Raw genomic sequence first — 19,980 nt, 5'->3', positions numbered from 1 at the left:
AAAATCCCATTCTGCCACTTTAGTTCTATTTTATTCAAACTTGCTTAACATCGCATGCATCCAAGTATTTCACAAGAACAATATACAGAAGAATGGAAAAGAAAATTGAGGATGTGTCAGATGACGATCAGTTTGGCTTTAAGAAAGGTAAAGGCACCTGAGAGAGAATTTCGACGTTGCGGTCGATAATGAAAGCAAGTATAAAGAAAAATCAAGACCCGGTCGTAGGATTTCTTGAACTAGAAAAAGCGTTTGACAATGTCAAATGGCGCCAGATGTTAGCAATTGTGACAAAAATAGGGATAAGTTTTAGTTAGAGATGTGTAATATACAATATGTACAAGAACCAAGAGGTAATAATAAGAGTGGACGACCAAGAACAAAATGCTTAGATTAAAAAGGGTGTAAGACAGGAATGTAGTCTTCCGTCTATACTGTTCAATCTAGACATCGCAGAAGCAATGATGCAAATAAAAGAAAGGTTCAGGAGTGGAATTAAACTTCAAGGTGAATGGATAGGTGAATGGATATGAATGATAAGATTCGCTGATGAAATTGATACCCTGAGTTAAAGTGATGAAGAATTAAATGGTCTGCTGGATGGATGAACAGTCTAATGAGTACAGAATATGGATTGAAAGTAAATCGAAGAAAGACGAAAGTAACAAGAAGTAACAGAAATGAGAACATCAGGATTGATGGTCACAAAGCATATGAAGTTAAGGAATACTGTTACCTAGGCAGCAAAATAAGCAATGACGGACGGAGCAAGGAGGACATTAAAAGCAGACTAGCAATGGCAAAGAGGGAATTCCTGGGCCAGAGAGTTCTACTAGTATCAAACATAGACCTTAATTTAAGGGAGAAATAGCTGATAATTTACGTTTGGAGCTCAGAATTGTAAGATAGTGAAACATGGACTGTAGGAAAGCGGGAACAAAACAGAATCGAAAATGTCGTGCTGCAGACGAATTTTGAAAATTAAATGGACTCATAAAGTAAGGAATGAGGAGGTTCTGCACGGAATCTGATAGGAAAGGAATATGTGGAAAACACTGTCAAGGATAAGGGGCAGGCCCATAGGACATGTGTTAAGATATCAGGAACTGTCTTCCATGGTACTAAAGGGAGCTGTACAGGGCAAAAGCTGTAAAGAAAGTCGGAGATAGGAATACACGAAGCAGATAATTGAGAATGTAGGTTGCAAGTGTTACTGTCAGAGGAAGAGTTTGGCACAGCAGAGAAATTCGTGGCGGGCCGCATGAAACCAGTCAGAGGACTAAATACAAAACTAAATAAAAAAAACCGAGACACTAAACTAAAATTCATCAATGCAATTTGCTCAAGATATTCCCGTTATTCTGACGCACTCTTTGTCTACTTTTGCGTACATTACCTTGTCCCGACGAACATCAATTTGACCATATTTTATAAAAATGGTAGGATTGTTGTTGTTGTGGTCTTCAGTCCAAAGACTGGTTTGATGAAGCTCTCCATGCTACTCTATCCTGTGCAAGCTTCTTCATATCCCAGTACCTACCATCTAATCTTCAGCATTCAATGGCAGGGTATACTTCCAATTTTTGCTTATAATACGTGTTTATTTGACACCAAGTCTTTGTACTGAACATCAGGCGTTGATCATAATGAAAGGAATGTCTGATGTGGATAACCCTAATTACAACCAGAATTAATATTGGCATTACTAATTTTACCAGTTCCGTAAACCTGCCATTACATATTCAGAAATAGGCTTTCCAACCAATTTTGCAATGGGCAGATGAACTTAGAAACGAAATGTGCTAAGATATAGCCTCCTCTTCTGTATCCATTCGGAGGCAAGCACACACTGTGTGTGTGTGTGTGTGTGTGTGTGTGTGTGTGTGTGTGTGTGTGTGTGTTCGTTTGTTTGTGTGTGAGTACTGTGAAGCCTATGAGCTGAGAGCGAGCCTGACCGTCATGGGGAATGTGGAGGAGGCGCCGTAGATGACGGTGGTCTGTGCCGCGCTGTCCACCAGCGTAGCCGGACGGCGCGCCTCCTGCAGCAGCAGCCCGTACTGCTGCAGCGCCTTCAGGTCCGCCACCGGCAGCACAGCCTCTGCAACACACGGACGACAAACGGAGCATGCAACATCAGAAAGGCCCACACTGTCTACAGTGTTCCAAATCTTAGGTTACAACAAGTTTTTGGGACAGGTTTATGCCACAGTATGTTACAGGAGCTGACAGAATGGAACTAGCAGTCTAATGTTCACGCTGTAGTCTATGGATTGAGACTGAATCGAAGAAAGGAGAAGTAACGAGGAGTAGCAGAAATGACAAAAAGAATAACCTTCCAAGTTGGGAACCGCAAAATGAACGAATTCTGCTACTTCTAAAACAAAATAATACAGATCATTCCGACATAAACAGCAGGTACCAAAGGCAAAGGAGACATTCCTGGACAGCCGAAATCTACTAGTACAAAACACTGTCCTCAGCTAAGGAAGAAATTTCTGAGAATTTACATTTGTGGAAGCAAAGCGGAAAAGAGTATGTTTAAAATTATGTAGGCTCTTACGGAGACGATCAAGAAATTCCAGGGGCAGACACCTCTTTCTTAGTGTATCTGTCCTATGACAGTTTTCAGTTTGCGTCTCTCCGTTGTGTCCTGTTATGAGGTTCCTCCTTCACCTGTCTGTATGTTCTTCCTCTTCTAATGTCATATATCATTCCAACTCTGTATCTACCTCTTGCTATCGCTCCTTCCACTTTCTCCGCTCTAATTCTTTGCTACAGACAATTCCTGCGCTATGTCCTAGCCAAGTTATTTTCTTCTTTGCCACTATTTCCAATAATCTTGTTTCCTTTCCTATTTTCTACACACTTACTCATTCTTCGGTCTGTGTCATCACTTGATCAGGAGAATTCTCCTCCTACGCCAAATATGAAAGCTTTAAATAAATATCTTTCTTCTTTCGTTTTATCTGTCCAGAATTCACTGCTGTATAAAACTACAACCCAGACACTACATTTAGCTAATACTCTCCTCAGCGTCATTGGAATTATTCTGAATGTTAAGTAACTACAAAAGGATATTCTGCATCACATAGAAATTAACTGTTGAAATTGCCAGAATATAATCAAATAATAAATTCTTTGTCAGTTTCGGGCACTTAACTGTCTTTCTTCGAAAGGCTGTACAGAAAAATACACCACACATAAGTAGAAGTCAGATAAGAAAATTACAATTAGCGACGAAAAGTTTAAAAAATTTTAAAAATCTGAAGATAAGAATTGGTACATATATACTTATACCTATCGCATTTTTTGTGTGAATAATTAAATGCCTACATCAAAATGCTGTCGTCCTAAAATAAACATAGGAGCAATAAGAGCTCTTAGATGCCTACACGTAGTTCACGGTATCCACATAAAACTCGTACACAGAAGTGATACAAGTGCAGACATCACGCCAAAACATGAGACAGTCACCCAATAGCATGGATATCTTGAAGTTGGTCTCAGTGTACTAGTTTCATGTAGAGACTGTGAATTACATGTAGGTACGTAAGATCTCTTATTGTATTAATGGATTTAGTATTATATTACTTATCTCTCTTGCATATTTGTAGGATAGTTGCGTTTTGCTGTATGCACTTAATTATTGACACTTGCAAATAATGCAATAGGCGTAAGTATATATCATTCTGTATCTTCAAGTTTTTTACATTTTTAAAACTTTTCGTCTCTGATTTTAATACTTATCTGACTTCTACCTACTGATGGTGTATTTTCCTGTACAGCCTTCCGAGGAAAGCGCTAACTGCCAGAAACTAGTAAGAAAATTAAATTTCTTTGATGCAGCTGATTGCTTATTATTTCATTATACACGACTACAGTTGGTGAAGAGGGATGAAATATTAGAATTACCAGAGTGCACATTTGAAAAGGAATTGAGGAATGTACTCATTTCAGAATGATATAGTGGAGTGCTTACGACGTCGAAAATTATGGAATTAGTGTTACCGACAATCGTTCATCCCAGGCTCTATGTAACCGACAAAGGATTAAGGGGTGGAGGCAGAGAGGGTGGGAATTTGTGTGGTTCCAGGAGTACCCTCCACCATAAACTGTTAGCTGGTTTGCAAAATACCAGACGAAGAGAAATCCTGTAGCATCTAACATAGCGCTCAATTTGAGGAATAAATTTCTCAGAATGTATGTGTGGAGCACAGTCGTTCCATGGCAGTGAAACATGGAATTGGGAAAACTGAAACAGAAGACACTCAAAGCATTCGAAACGTAATGCTACAGGAGAATGTTGAAAATTAGGTATACTAATAACGCAAAACAGGAATGAACAGGACGATGAAACATTAGTTAATACGTCGGGGGATAACTTCTGCGGTAGTAGAGGGAGCAAAATCTGCAAAAGAAAACAGAGATTGGAACACAGTCAGCAAATAATTGAGGACGGAGTTTGGAGTTGTTAGTCTGAGATGAAAAGGTTGGCACAATATAGGCACTCGTGAAGGGCTGCATCACACCAGTCAGAAGAATTATGATTAAAATAAAGATGCAGAAGTAGCTGCGTGTATAGACGTAATGTTGCGATACGTTCCAATAATGCGGCGGATCAACAAGGGCAAACCGGAGCTACAGCGTGCAGTCGGCCACCAGTGCGGGCTGCAACTCACCTTCCTTCTGCGGGACGACATCCGGATTGTCGTCGGAGGACGGCAGCGAAGAGGGCGGCGCCTTGTCGCGCGGGGAAGCACCGTCGGCCCCTGCGCGGCCCCCGCCCGCCCTGCGCAGCCGCCTCCTGCGCACACCGATTAGGATAGCCGCCAGCGCCAGGCCTGCCAACAGCAGGCCCGCGCCGACGCCCACCAGCGATAGCACCAGCACTGTGCGGCCCGACACTCCGCTGCCTAGGGATTCACCGACGGCTCCGCGGTCTGCCAGCGGCGCCATCGGTGTTGGCTCCATATCTGTACACCAACAGCCGTCCTAAGGCTTCGGAGAGAAGACGTAAGTGGCCTCACCGTTTTTCTCTGGTTGTACAGTCGTTTGGGGCCCATTGTGTTCATGCTTTTACAAATTTTATGTCACATTTTAACTGCTGCTTCAGATGCCCTCCTTGTCACCACACTAGTCAATTAACCTAATAGATGAAGATTTTTATTTTTTTTTATTTTATTTGCTGGCCTTTACAAATGACCTGCTGACTAGTTATCATGACACGACATGTTTTCACAGTATTGAAATGTACATACAGAAGCATGAAGCGCATTTCATTTCTTCTTATTTTAACGAAGTTTAACGACATTGCAGCTTTAATACCTGTATGCTTAAAATTAATTAGGAAACAGAAATATTTAAAACTAATAATCTATTTATTAAGAAGATAGAAATGCTATGAAAAGAGTTTAGATTCAGAGAACGCCATCACAGATGGTGTCCGGAAGATATAGAGCTTCTGGCTACTTGGCACTCTCCGCCCAATCCACTACACTAGACATCCGAGGCCGAGTGGCTCAACACTAGTTTGAGCCTCTCGCCTTCAGATGGCGTGATGTTACATATGTTAGGTTACTTTACATGCAGCGTATGCTGCTGTCTAAATCCTCAATTTTCTTACAATACAATATTAATATATTATGCATACTTGTTTTCGTGACACATTGGTGTCTATACGTATAGTCATAATTATATATTTATCGCTCTCCGTTTTTGCCGCTGTTGCCTGAGCTCCTACCCACTGCCAACTGCCTCGCTAGCATTGTCTGTGGAGTCCTTTGTTGCCTGTGTTCTCTACTCTCGTTGTTGCAAGCACTCTTTATGCAGCGTTCTAAATATTCTGTCTGCATAGTCGTTGAGATGGGCCCACAAGGTCAGACTTCTAAGTGGTAGTTTGTGTCTTCGGGTGCGTCCACCGGTCTTCTTTCTTGCGACTACGGTCACAGTACAAAAGTATGTGTTCGGCTGAGTTTCGGTACTGGCCACCTAACTTCCCGGATATAAACTAAGGTGGATCCTTAACAAAGAATCCTCACGTACGGCACTGGTGTCACATTAAGGTGATTGAACTGTTTATCTCCTAACACATATTATAAAAGGAAGTGTTCAGTGTGCGTGCCGCCTAAACTCAGAAACCAGTCCCGGTACGTACAAAGGAGTAACATGTTGTGGTAGCCCTTTATCCACCATCCATGCAGAAGATTCCCATTTTTACCTGAAGGCGTGCTTTGGAATATATAAGGCCTGGGAAATTTCGCCCTCTAGAAATTTATACAACATTCCACGCACTGACAATAATCCGGAACATTGTAGAGTATTCGTAAGCATTCCACAGTATTTAGGAATGTTCCACAGCGGTCCGGGATGTACTGGAGTGTTCAAGTACAGTCTGGAACAATCAGAAAAATTCCAGAATGTTCGGGAACATACAGGACGACGCTAGATCATTCTCGAACATTCCACAACAATGTCAAATGATGTGGAATGTCCTGGAACATTGTGGTGCATTCTAAGCCTTTTTGACATCATCTGATCTAACGTCAGTTTCTTTTCAGTGACGAAGAGTGGAGCCGAAAAATTAGGGCAGTGAGTGAATAAAAAAGAAACATTGAAGTGCTACTAGAGTCGCAGTAAAGTGGGTAAATTTAACTAAAGTCGGGTATTTACATATCCAGACGTCTTTTAGGCATAAGGAACGGACCAGTTCATATAATTCGCAACAGAAATTAAAATTTGGAGGTTGATCCGCAGGATGCAGTACATAGCTAAAATCACCACCCAGCAGAATACCCGGAGGACTTTTACGCAACACATAAATAATATGCTCTTTATAAAAGCACGAATGATCTATTGCGCGAGCAGTGCCAGAAGGGGCATATAAAAGAACCGAGGTAAAAGTTGACAACCTATTCCCCTGCTAGAATCCAACATTTCCACCGCAGCAATAGGAACGCCTTCGCGAAAGAATATTCGAGTATTACATTAAAGATCATACGAAAACCAGGTAAGGAAAAATTACTAAATAACACCACCTCTAAGAAAACTATGTCCGCACATTAATCATAAATGAACGGACGCAGCGAAGCCAATTGAAATTCTGATTCCACACGATTAACGTTTAAGGAAAGAAACGTGTAGGCTTAGGTCATTGATCACAGCAGGACTGGGGTGTACGGAACCTCCGAGTAGAATTAGGTAGGCAGCTGAGAGTCAAGGTCCATTGAAGAATCACTAGTCAGACATCAGGGAACCAGAACCCCCATCATCGCAACCTTTTTTCTTAGATTTCTTACGTGCCATCGCACGGTCAGGTTGCATACGTTGTTTGTGTCGGCTACGTGGGATGGCGGCCTCTGCAGATTTGAGGAATGGGAGGGGTCATAGGCACAGCGTCCTTCCCTCCAGAACTAGGCTCATGTAGTGCAGTTCCGGTCACTTAGGCGGAAGCATGCTGTGAAACTACCATGACAACAGGTGATACACGGTCGCTAATTTTTTGTCTGAAGTTGCTGTAGGCGGCAAATGCAGGAAACCGTCGGCGGCTTAGGACGAATGAACAGGATGACATTGCATCCTCTCACAGTGAAACGGAGGACACAAAAACGAACGGGGTCTCCGCTCTCTCTTAACACGTAGGCAAAGAGCCACTACGCGAGCAGGAGGGTTGTTGGAGATAATTTCATCGCCACTCGCCCTACTACGGATGGTAGGTATCGTAGCATCGAGAGAAGCAGGGAACACAATCGATGTGGAGGACGTTGGCACAGAAGGTACAGTCAAATCCTCACCATCACCATCCTGAGTGCGACGTCGCTTGTTTGTCGCCATTTTAAGTTCTATCCCGGGGCCAAAGGGATTCTGAACCTGTCGCGGAGGTAAAGGCGGATGTTCATTGGCACGCTTAACAGAACTGACTGTTTGTTCACTGCAATCCGAAGCAGAAGTAGGGACGACGACGGGAGAAGAAGGAACAAGATCAGCAACTGTCAATTTGCGACGCTGCTCTAATGACGGCTTTAATACAAAAACCCTTCGCCGGCAATTATACCGAACGTGTCCACTTTCATTACATAGGAAGCAAGTTCCCTCTTGACGAGTATACATGACATGGACGCGGTAACCACACACTTGTAAATGTGATGGAATATTGTGTTTGACATGCATTTCCACGGAACGAATTCCACTATTATACTGTAATCCGTGTTGAGTTGACCAGCGTTCACAGCGGACGTTTTTCACCTTACCATAAGGAGTCAATATGCCCTTCACGAAGTTATCAACTTCCGGCGGGAGGTTGGACACTCGAACATTGGAATATTCGATTTCAGCACCTGCGAGTGACACGATACTAACGGAATTATTACGATGTTTGAACGGAATTTGAGCACCATGTCGCGGCAGTAATCTTTCAACCTTAAGGGGATCCATAAATTTCACGTAAAACACGTACTCGTCCGTAGTAAAATATGCAGTATGGACCTGATCAGAGTTCACATTAATTGTATCGACAAGCCAATCGTTGACTTCTAGAGACCCGGGCTGCACGTGTTGCGTTGTTTTATCGAAATTTAAGCTCACAGTACCTTTTTGTGAAATACATGTGGAAACCATGGTAGTCATAGCGGAGCGGCCGACGCCACTGCAAGTTGACGAACACAAATAGACAGTAAAGGCATGTTAGATAGATTTTACTTATCAGACTGCCTAAGCAATAGTATTCTTAATGTTGGAGTTATCCCAGCTTCCTTTACGGATCACTGTGCTGTGGTCACAACTCTCAATCTTGACCGGCAATCAGGCGTTGTTTCGCCCTCCGTGGATACTAAACGTCGCTCTCCTAGCTGACCCCTCTCTCGATGAAGTGATGCGAGTCCTGTGGGAGCGCACTCTACGGTCCACTGGGAAATACTCTTCCACTCTTGACTGGTGGACACAGCTAGCAAATCGAGGCTCCGCCAAACTTTGATACGTTTCTGTGCTGACAAATCGCGAGACTTTCGGAGAACTTAAGAATTTTACAATTCCACCCCGCGTGAACTTTATGCTGCTTCGGATCACGCCTCTCTGCGAATTGTGGATGTTAAGCGTGTAAAGGCAAAAATGTTAACCTTGAAGAGAATACAAATGGAAGGCTTGAAAATCCGATCGAACCCGCATTAATTGGTGATGGAAGAACTGATTTCCTTGCATCATTTGCTTCGGCCTCAGATCCGTTTCCGACGCTCTTGTATTCATCTCTCGACACATCAAGTGCGTATCATACACTAGCACTATGTACACGTCTACGATATCGATGAGACCAGTGAAACCTTTTACGACCCACTTGTCAGAATCTTGGATACGACAACTACACCTCAATGATACGCTCTTAGCTGCCTTTCAGCCAGAGGAAGTTTACAAAATTATTGTGGGATCGCCTTCTCAAAAGTCCTCGGGTCTGGATGGACTTCCAAAGCAATTTTACGTGCGTTTTTGGCCGTTGTTGGGTGCTACCTTTACCTAACTTCTGAAGTGTTGCAGAATAGAATAGTGCCAACCTCGTTCAAAGTGGGAATAATTGCTTTAAATCCTGAAACGCATTGGACCATCTGCTCCATATCACTTTCGCCCACTTACTTTGTTAAACTTTGGTTATAGAACTGTGGCGAGGGCAGTTAGTAGTAGGATGTCGGCTCTAATGGATACGACTGTTGCAAAACATGAAAGATGTGTACCCGGTCGTACCATTCTTACCCCTATAGTCGAATGTCGTGACATGGTTTCGGTTGCTGCTGTAACGACAGTCCCTTGTGGCCTTGCTTTTCTAACTCGTGTTAATGACGACCTTTTGCTTCGGATTCTGGAGGCAGTTGGTTTCACTGTTGACACACGGCGAGGGCACTCAAATCCGTTTACGGGTATTTCGGCTTCGCTGTTTGCTAATGGCCAACTGACGCGACCAATAAATATCCGTAGGGGAATGCAGCAAGGAAGACCGCTGTCAATGACTTTGTGTTGTCTCTGGAGCCCCTACTTCGGATACTAGCATCCCAGCTGAGAGGTTGGTCGCTTTCAGGAGGGACTATAGCTGTTCGTGCATACGCGGATGACGTGATGGTTCTACCTCGCAATCCTACTGAGACTCGACTGAAGGCTGTCATCTATGATTTCTGTCGGAGTTCTGCAGCAAAACTTAATGAAGGTAAATGCAAGCTACTTCCCTTGCGAGGATTTGATTAAGCGGTTGTTCCATGGGCTATGGCGGTGGATCGGCGTACATCTATCGGTATCATCATCGATCGTTGTCCACTAAAAATGGGGGCTCTCAACTGGAAGTCTGTTACGGAAAAAATTCAGGGAGTGATACTAGAGCATAAAAGGCGTTCTCTTACTCTGCTCCAGGAAGCCCGATTACTTGATACATATGTCTTATGGAAAGCTTATTACGTGGCCCAAGTTTATCCGCTTCCCTCGATGATGGCGAAGAAACTACAATAACTGTTTGGTCGTTTCTTATGGAAAAGACATCATTCGCTTACGGTGTGAGGTGATCACTAAGCCTCTCTCCTTTGGGGGGCTGGACCTGACTGATCTACGAAGTCGCAGATGCTATATGTGCGTCGTAGTATTTTGACGATGGCTCAAGAAAAAATGGTTTAAATGGCTCTGAACACTATGGGACTTAACGTCTGAGGTCATCAGTCCCCTATAACTTAGAACTACTTAAAGCTAACTAACCTGAGGACATCACACACATCCATGCCAGAGGCAGGATTCGAGACTGCGACCGTAGCGGTCGCGCGGTTCCAGACTGAAACGCCTAGAACCGCTCGGCCGCACCGGCCGGCTGACTCAAAAAACTCACACATTCAAGTCTCATTTATTTCTCCGTGTCCGTCGTGCTCGTCTTGAACCTCCTATTGATGTTGGTCGCATAAATTATAAGTTAAAACACATTCGTGACTTCTATCTTGCGGTGAGCTATTTAGGGGCTGACATCTTATGGAGACCAGTCCTCACCGTGAAACTCCTACAGACTCGTGGGGAAGCAGTCCCTCGCCCGAACCTCGTTGAAAGAGACTCGCCGCAAACAACCTGGACGACAGCTTGGTTCAATATCAGTCTTCCGATTTTGCCGATGTGCGTGGCGTCCTCGTGGTATAAGGTAGTAAATAACTTGAATCCAACGAACGAGCGACCTTCCCCTATTGGGCTTAGTGACACGGATTTATGTAGTCGTTGTACGTCTCCCGATACGATACGACATCGCTTTACTTGTGGAGGTAATATGGCACACTGTTCTTGGTTCAGGACACAGTTGGCTTTCTTTACTAGATCTTCTGAGATTGCCTACACTACGGACATCATACTGCTCCCAGATTCTTCTTTCATTCCATGCTAGAAAACCCTTACCGTTTTATGGTTTCTAGGACACTTCGTTGGCAGCACCGGATCACGGCCTAACGGACATGCTTGCGAATGCCTCGATAACGCGATCTCTTCGTCAACGTGTTGAATCTTTTTCCCGTCGGTAAGGTGTTGGTTGATTTAATTTATTCTGATGATAATTGGTTTTGTTTCCTACGTATGTCCCCATCTGATCTGCTTCGGCTTGTCTAAGCCTGGTTTCCCTGTTCGATGAAGTGTAGATACACGTGAGCGTATACACTACTTGCACTCAACTTGGGATTTTTCTTAGTTTTCGTGTTGCAAATGTTCTCTTGTTTCGATTTCCTTCTAGTTTTAGATTTCCTTAAGAACTACAAAAATATATAAAAAAACACAAAATAAAAAAATTTGAAAATTAAAAATTACTAAAAACTATATAAAAATAATTAGTGAAACGTATGTTGTGAGCTAGGTAGTGATTTGTCGGCTACGTTTCTCGTTTCTTTTCTTTTATTTGTTATTCTGTTATGATAATTAATTTTTGCAGACTTTATTACATGATGATTTGACTACAGTGAACTAAAGTGTCAAGATAGTACCAAGTCATTTTGATAATTAAAAGAATAAGCAAAAAATGTTGTTAGCGTAAGCGCATGAGGGACGCGGTGGCGGTTCGAATCCCGCTGTTATCCACTTTTTAATCAGTATTTTTTATCATGAGTCTCATTAATATATTTATATGATATTTGAATGGTGACATATCGAAGAAAATCATGTGTATTTCAATTAAGTTTCAATTTACTTCTTCCATGTCTGAATGATAAATAACATCATGGAAATGAAAATTTCTTGAAAATATAAAGGGGTACTACGCCTGAATCCAAAAGAGTTCTTTCGGTGTCCCTTCGATCAACACTGAGATGAAATCGATTAAATTTTTCCCATCGAACGAAAAATTTGTAACAGCAAGGAATCATTACTACTACTAAACAACAAAGACCATAAATATCTGCTAGTACGAGTATATTTATTCAAGGTGGAGACTACTGCTTCTCTCAGGGTCAAATGTATGGAATAGGAAATTCGAAAAATGTGTACAAATATACCCCAGATAAGAAAACGAAATACCTAGTTCATAAACAAGTGTTGAAAATAGTCATAATATGTTCTCAATAAAAAAATTTAACTCCTATACTTCAAAGATTAGCCTTTTATTCCATCTACAGCACAGTTTCATATCGACTCCCTGAGTGAAATCGGATGTCTCAGCTTGTCACTAATATGCCCAACCTTCTTCAGTTAGTTCACGTACAAGAATCCATCAGTACTCATAATGCTGCTGTAGCATCAATGTTCAAGATATTACATTATCAACAAATGTAGGAGAAATATTTCAATTTAGTTACAGTGACAGGAAAAAATTATAGAGTGCTCGAGCGGGCAATATCAGATGTCTCGCTCCAGGCACAAATGTGTGGAGCACAAATGCACAAAAGCCAATAATAATGGAAAGTAGCACAATGCATAAAATTCAGTAAACAATGGAAACTTGTGAGGAAAGAGAGGGATATTAAAAACTGTATTTTAACTAATGAAACACAAATATATTTACATTGTATTACTATTTAAAAATTGAGAAGTATCTGAGACTTTCTGAAAGATCACTAATGTGGGGACTGTAACTCGATTAGGGACGCTGAACCTAAATACGCATGAGCAACGGAACTCGAACTGGAAGAGGCCGATTACAATCGTGGATGTTGCACAGAACGTTACTCCCGAGTTGTTGTTGCCAAGGGCAGGACTGGTATTTATGAACTGCTAGTCATCAACAGACTTACTATCAATGATCTGGATGACAATTTAAAACCCCTCCCAAATAGACAAAGATGAAGTTTTTTACTTTGGACACACTGTCCCCCTGGAAATACAAGTTAATTCTCACAGTCAAGTAAAAACTGTGAGACTTGTCTGCTGTTAGACACATCTCATGCCGCATATTCATGAGCGCGTCGATAGGGATTTGTGTGCCTCAAATATCTGTAGTTAATTATCCTTATGCTCTATAGGAGACCCTGTGTTGAAACTGTAAGCAACGCCCTACCAAGTGGTATCAGCTTCGACAGCGCTCAACCTAGAGGGAAGCTTGACGGCATAATTCGTTCGCGGGACAATGTGGAGTGCTAATAGTGACCCTCGCCATCCTTCTGTTGTTGTGATGTCGACGTGCGAATTCTACCTCATGGTACAAATGCTTTGCGGTGTGATAGTCAATAGGAGATACATAACCAACTTCATTCTGGATTGTGCTGCGATGGCTGTTGGCTGGCTCGCTTACTGTGTATTTACAGGCTTTTATGTAGTTTTCCACATGACAGAGCATTAAGTTTCTTTACATAATATACAATACTGCTAACAATTAGATTGTGGGAAACGAAAAGTTTGGTTTGCACGTTCCGCTTGTAGAAAGACATGCAACTGATGTCTAATTTTATAGCATCATTTTTCGAGTAACTTATCTTTACTCTTTCACTCGTAGAATAATATTCCTTGTGCTAATGTTAATAGGCAGTGATTTCCTTCAGTCCGCTGTAACGGGATAGTAATGTAAAAGTATATAGTCTGTTGAACTGGATTTGCAAACGACATATTTATCTTTTACCAAATGATGAACATTATACAACGTGTGAGCATAATTTGGGATTTTTACTAATTCACTTTTAATTCCTTGTGTTACGTGTTCATGTTAATCTTCCATGTGTTCCATACATTTATATCTAACTCATTCAGGGAAAATGTTCATGAACGCGTTAAATTCACCTCCATTGCATTTAAAATTGTGATGTAATAAGGTGCCCTAAGCAGAAATGAAAGATTTGTTAAATAATGTTTCCTGTTTTACAGATTAGTTTATGATACTGTTGAACTTCTAGACATGAGCCAGCGCGCTGGAGGCATAGGGATGGTTTGTTCTACCACACTAGCTTAAGTTACTCAAATTATTAGGTGCTGCTAGATACACAGAGCAAAAGACGTTGACATCTGCGGATATTTCGTGAGCTCAGGAAGGACCACGGTGCCTTCGTTGAACTGTGGAGCCAAAAGTAAATGGAAGTGTGGAGAATTTCGGCGAACTGGGTCTTCCAAAGTTAGTGGAGACAAACTCACAAATCATTGGCACACAGAAGCCAATTTATGTATCTACAAGACGCAATTCTTACTCGTCTGTATCTGGTAGCAGCATGAAGCCTTTTTCAAGGATTACAGATTCAGTTCTGTCAGTATTAACTCTTCGATTATTGTGCTGCGCTTTGCGAAAGTTTTTGCCACTATGAAATGTAAAATTATAATACCCATACTTCATTTATTCACGTACAGATCAGATTTTAAAGGGTTAATGTTTCAGGGCATAAAAGCAGGGATCATTCTCTCCTGAGGACTCACTGGTTAAAGTAGAAAGAAGTGGTAAGCTTTTCACAACAACTAGTCAATTCATCCTTTCGACACAACATTGGGAATCTACTTCCTGTTACGAAATATAATTGATGATAATAAAATTCAGACAAGCCATGTCGTCTAATAAAATCTGCAGACGTGTAATTTAGTACAGCTATACTAAGTATAATATAGCTCATCTCATTATTCTTCCACATATCGAATAACATTCCTGTCATTTTAATTTCTATGTGCTTCTGTAAATTAATACTATGGTTAAATTAATAGAATACATTTCTGTCATTACTATTTGTGTGTGTTCCTGTGAGTTAATTAATGGTTAAATTAATTCAGGTGTGTGCAGTGAGGTTTCATCATAAACACAATCTACAAAACCTTATTACACAATATCTCTACCTGAAGTACTACATTTCCAATTTAAAAATAATCCACGCAAGAAGATCATATAGACATCGTTTGGTAGTTGCAAAGACTCTCGCAAGAAATAGATTGAAACAGACATCCCTGACATGAAAAATTAACTGAAAAGAGTTGGAAACAACAAAGCTGCCAGGTCTGGATTGAATTCCAGTTCTGTTTGACGGAGAGTAATCTCTGGCAATGGGCCCTTCAGTAGTTTGCATTTGTCGTGAATCTCACAACTAGTACAAACCGACCAGAGAAAAGTGCCGGTGAGTCTTGAACATAATAAGAGTAAAGGAATGGACTCGCAAAGTTATAGGCACATATCCTTAACATCGGTATGCTGCAAAATTGTTGATCGTACTTGAGCTGCGCCAAGATATTACTGGGTATTGATATGTGAGAGTCTTGTCACGAGTGCACTGTGAAGCTCGTTCTCTGTGGCTGGCGTGGATGGGCTGGGTGTTTGCTGCTATTGCTGTTACACATAGTCTGCAGTCAGTCTATGTATGTACGACGAAGGGAACAAGGTGCCTTTGGTAGCAGACGGCTTGTGTATTGGAATTGTGGATACAATCATGAGTGATGAAAGCTGCCCTGCACCGTGCCCGTGGAGTGCAAACTGTTGGAATTCCTTCCACTTCTCGGAGGCATGCATGCAATATGGCGCCTGTATGGCTGTTGTGGCAGTAGTGGCTTGAATTCAGACTGTCTGCCTGTCAACATATCAGTGGCGTGTACCAAATAAGAGTCATACATGGACGCTGTAGACTCACCAGCAGTGGGTGTAAACTGACAGCTTACCACATTCTCGCTGCTGTGTGTGGGGTAAGGGGAGCAGGTATATGTTATGTCTGTCACATCCAAAGTGCATTTGATGCTACGGTGATGGTATCAAATTAGCATGCTTCTTAGCTGGAGTTACAAGAGGTCGAGCGTGTATGTGTGAAAGAGGTTGTTTGGTAATCCACTGTGATTCATAAGACATTGTGTTTTTTTGGCGTCTTTGAAGTCAGTGTTTGTGTAGTACACTTTGTTACATTAGTGTTGCATGCCACAACTCACCTTACGTTCTTGTTAAATTTTGTATCTCAGCACTTGGGGTTTCGTAAAAAGGAGTCGCATGTTTTCAAGTGTGAATTTTCTTTTCTTGTTTGCCCCTGTGGTTTGAAGTTAGTGCTTAGCTTCACTTGTCATTTGTCTATGCTGCTAAATCCTGTTATATTTTATTGAGATCATTTCTGTACAGTGAAATATTTATTGAGCTGATAGCACTGAGACTGTTTATCAGATGGTTCCACGTGTGATATTGATAATGATATCAGATTCCTACTCCGTGTGCTATAGTGTGACATTTGCGCTAAGGTTATGTGAAGACTTCGATGTGTGTTAAGCTAAAAGATGTACATGTCATTCAAATCCTTCTTCCAGAGTTTTGTGCTGTAGATTTATTTTAAACAAATTCTTGTCTCCTAGCAAATATGTCACTTACGTTGCAAAGTTAAGTGCACTAGTTGCACTACAGTTAAACTAATTGATTTAGATGAGCTTTGTATTGATCATTTGCATTCCGTTTTGACAAACCTTGGGCAAATCGTTGTCCGTTAATAGTATGATTGTCTGTTATGATTTCTACATAATATTGACTATTTTCTAGTTAAAATTATTAAGTATATGTCAGCTTGAAGCTGAGTTATTTCCATTCCTTGTCTTACGACCAAATGCGATAAAGTGCATTTTGAGATCAAAGTACTGTGATCTGCCTAGGTGATTTGCTCTTACAATTGATGGATCTGGTCTTTTACTAATAAATAATGAGTAGCAACCCATCCAGAGAAACCACCGATATTCTAAGCTCGTATGAAATAAATCTCACTGATGTGGAAATACAGCATGGATTAAGAAACATCATTCATGTGAAACACAGTGCACCCTTTTCTCACGTGATAGGCTGAAAACCATGGATGATGTGCAATGAAGGTATAAAAATTCTGAATATGTTTCCAGCTATGTGAATGGCTCGAAATCTACATTTAACATACGCCAGTATATTGTCCTTGGCGGTTAATGTTGATTAGAGATATGGAAACTGTCAGAAACATCCCAGGAGAGTCTGATGGGACTGTCCTTGTTCTCTCCATATAAGAACGATCACACAGGAAGTGTGAACAGTATTACGTGACTGTTTGCTGAGGATGGGTTAGTTGTGTGGAAAACTGTCTTCGTTGGGTGATTGCAGGATACAAGATAATCTGGACAGATTTTCTATTTGGTGTGATGAATGGCACCTTGGCCTCAAAGCACAAAAATTTTGAGCTGAAAGAGATTAGTATGAAAAATAATCCTGAATCCTGTAATGTTAGAATATAATATTATAAGTATGCTGCTAGAAATAGCCACAGAAATCAAATGTCTAGGCATAAACTTGCAAACTGATACGAAATGGAAGTTGAAGTCAGTAATAAAGTTGAAGTCAGTAATAGAGAAAGCTAATGATCGTCTTTGGGTTGTTGGGATAATTGTACCAAAGGGAAGCCTATCTGTAAGGGAGACTGCATATAGAACATTAATGTGACCCACTCTTAGGTATCTTGCGAGTGTTGAGGATCCTCACCAGGTTGTATTAAAGGAAGAATGTGAAAGAACCCAGGAGTTCAGAGACTTGCTCCTTTAGTCTTTACCAGAAGATTCGATCAACATACTAGTATTGTGGAGATTCTTTGTGAACACAGATGAAAATCCATGGAGGTAAGAAAACATTTTTCTCACGAAACGGTGTTGCGAAAATTTAGAGAATTGGCATTTTCTGCTGACAGAGGAAAGATACTGCTCCTTTAAATGTATACCCCATGTAAAGTGGCAAAGATGAAGTATGCGATATTAAGTCTTGTACGATGGCCTATATTTTGCCTCGCTCCATGTATGATTGGAAAAGAAAAGTGAATAAGTAGTGGTAGTACAAAGTACCCCCCTCCATGCACAGTGTGGTGACTTGTAGTGTATGTACATGGATACACAAATACAATGCGTGTGTTTGTGTGTGTGTGTGTGTGTGTGTGTGTGTGTGTGTGTGTGTGTGTGTGTGTGTTGCTGATGTATTTTAGAATTAGAAATACTACTCATTAAACACCGTACATGATATTTTGGATACACATATTCGAACACAGCCAAAGAAATTGAGGTTGTTCTGACACTTTTGAGGATAGACAGGATGGCTGCTCTGGGAAGTAGATTGTGACTGGCTGTATCGTTTTAACGGTTACTGTAATAATATGCATAGATATGCTGTTTTAATCCTAGCAATGGCAACACACTTTCCATAATGTGTACCACCAAGGGTGGGTAGTTTGTGCTAACGACAAAAAATATATAAATAAATAAATAAATAAAATAAAATTGAGAAATATATTAACAGCATCCTTATGAAGTAGGTATTGATGTATAAGTAGTGTCCAGATCTGGAAAATGTCCTTTAGTACTATCTTCGACATATCAATGCATTTCCTATAATGTGTATGCAGAGTGCACACACACTACCACAAAAAAATTAAAAATTTACGGAATTTGTTGACAGTCGTTGAGTTTATCTACAACTTAGTCCTCAGTGATACATGCATGTGTGAGCTGGATCCTGAACTTCAAAATACGAAAATGACATTTGTTGTGAGTAGTCATTCACTACTAAAACACGAGTTTTTGCGTTACCTTTTACTGAAAAATTCAAAACAATTATTGAATCTGATATACTGAATCATTAAAAACATTAAATATTTTTTTCAAAATATTAAAATATAAAGAAAGTGAGCAGATCTTCAGAGAGTGGGCATAAAACTCTTGTTGGTATTGTTTAGTTGCAGCTAGAATGCTGTGCTCTTACAATGGTTCTTTTAGACAACATGGTTGTGGAGATGAAGCAGCTATTAGTATGATTAATCAATAATTCAGAACCAGTCTTAATCGCATTTATTATTGTTATAATACCGCTAACCGGTTTCAACCCGACGTAGGGGTCATCTTCTGAGCGTTTACACCATTGGTCGACTGCTGTTGGTGTCACTCCTTTCTACATAATGGGAGCAGTTGACCAATGGTGTAAACGCCCAGAAGATGACCCCTACGTCAGGTTGAAACCGGTTGGCGATATAAGAAATGCGATTAAGACTGTTTTTGAATAATTGGTTTTCTATCAATGGGGATTGGAGGGCTATAAAGGGGAGGAAGAGGAGGGGGAAAGGGTAAGAATAAGGCAAGAATAGGACAAGAGATACAGGGACAGTACCTATTTAGTATCACTGTGATAGATCTGATATATTAGATATCTTGACCTTTTTAAATATTTTAAATTTTTTAAGATTTCTTAACATTTCCCACGGTCTTACAGTTTTGAATGTCCCAATGGCACCATTTCGGAGTTCTATCTTTTCCTCCATCACCAGAATTGATTTTTTAAGGTGCCGCTAACCGCCATTTTCGATTTCAAGTTTGACACCATGACCAGTGAGTGCAGCGCCTCAGCAGTAGCACCAACAATTGGTGGAAAGTCGAACTGTGGTCCAGGATCGGCATAGGTATACTACTACCTTGTAAATATCTCAGTATGGCCACGTTGTACGTTTGACCCCTGTTGCATTTATTTCAGCTCGCTCAGGGCGCATCTGGATGTCTCTGTGTACGGTTAAGATTTCTGGAGGCGAGGCGTTGCCGCCTACCTGCGTGGTGCGAGGGCTGGCGCTGCGGCGGCGGCTGCGGCGG

General features: G+C 41.2%; 1 protein-coding gene across 1 annotated transcript; it reads right to left on the bottom strand.

Annotated features, from left to right (window-relative positions):
* Positions 1–1,931: 1,931 nt before the first annotated feature.
* LOC126170317 (uncharacterized) lies at positions 1,932–19,979 on the bottom strand. Its single transcript, XM_049920716.1, has 3 exons — positions 19,938–19,979; positions 4,680–4,973; positions 1,932–2,098 (listed from the first exon to the last, which is right to left on the bottom strand). Exons 2-3 carry the CDS (start codon positions 4,969–4,971, stop codon positions 1,932–1,934), a joined length of 459 nt encoding a protein of 152 aa, XP_049776673.1. The 5' UTR covers positions 4,972–4,973; positions 19,938–19,979.
* Position 19,980: the final 1 nt, after the last annotated feature.

This window comes from Schistocerca cancellata, chromosome 1 (assembly GCF_023864275.1).
Source record: "Schistocerca cancellata isolate TAMUIC-IGC-003103 chromosome 1, iqSchCanc2.1, whole genome shotgun sequence".
In the NCBI taxonomy this organism is placed as follows: Eukaryota; Metazoa; Arthropoda; class Insecta; order Orthoptera; family Acrididae; genus Schistocerca; species Schistocerca cancellata.
The sequence above is the reverse complement of the archived record's forward strand: the minus strand, read 5'-3'. Positions and strand labels throughout refer to the sequence as shown.

Excerpts from the sequence above, each read along its gene's own strand:
- LOC126170317 (XM_049920716.1), bottom strand. The coding sequence starts at position 4,971 with ATGGAGCCAACACCGATGGCGCCGCTGGCAGACCGCGGAGCCGTCGGT. Across the intron at positions 2,099-4,679 it reads TGTCGTCCCGCAGAAGGAAG|AGGCTGTGCTGCCGGTGGCG; the intron begins GTGAGTTGCAGC and ends CGTGTGTTGCAG.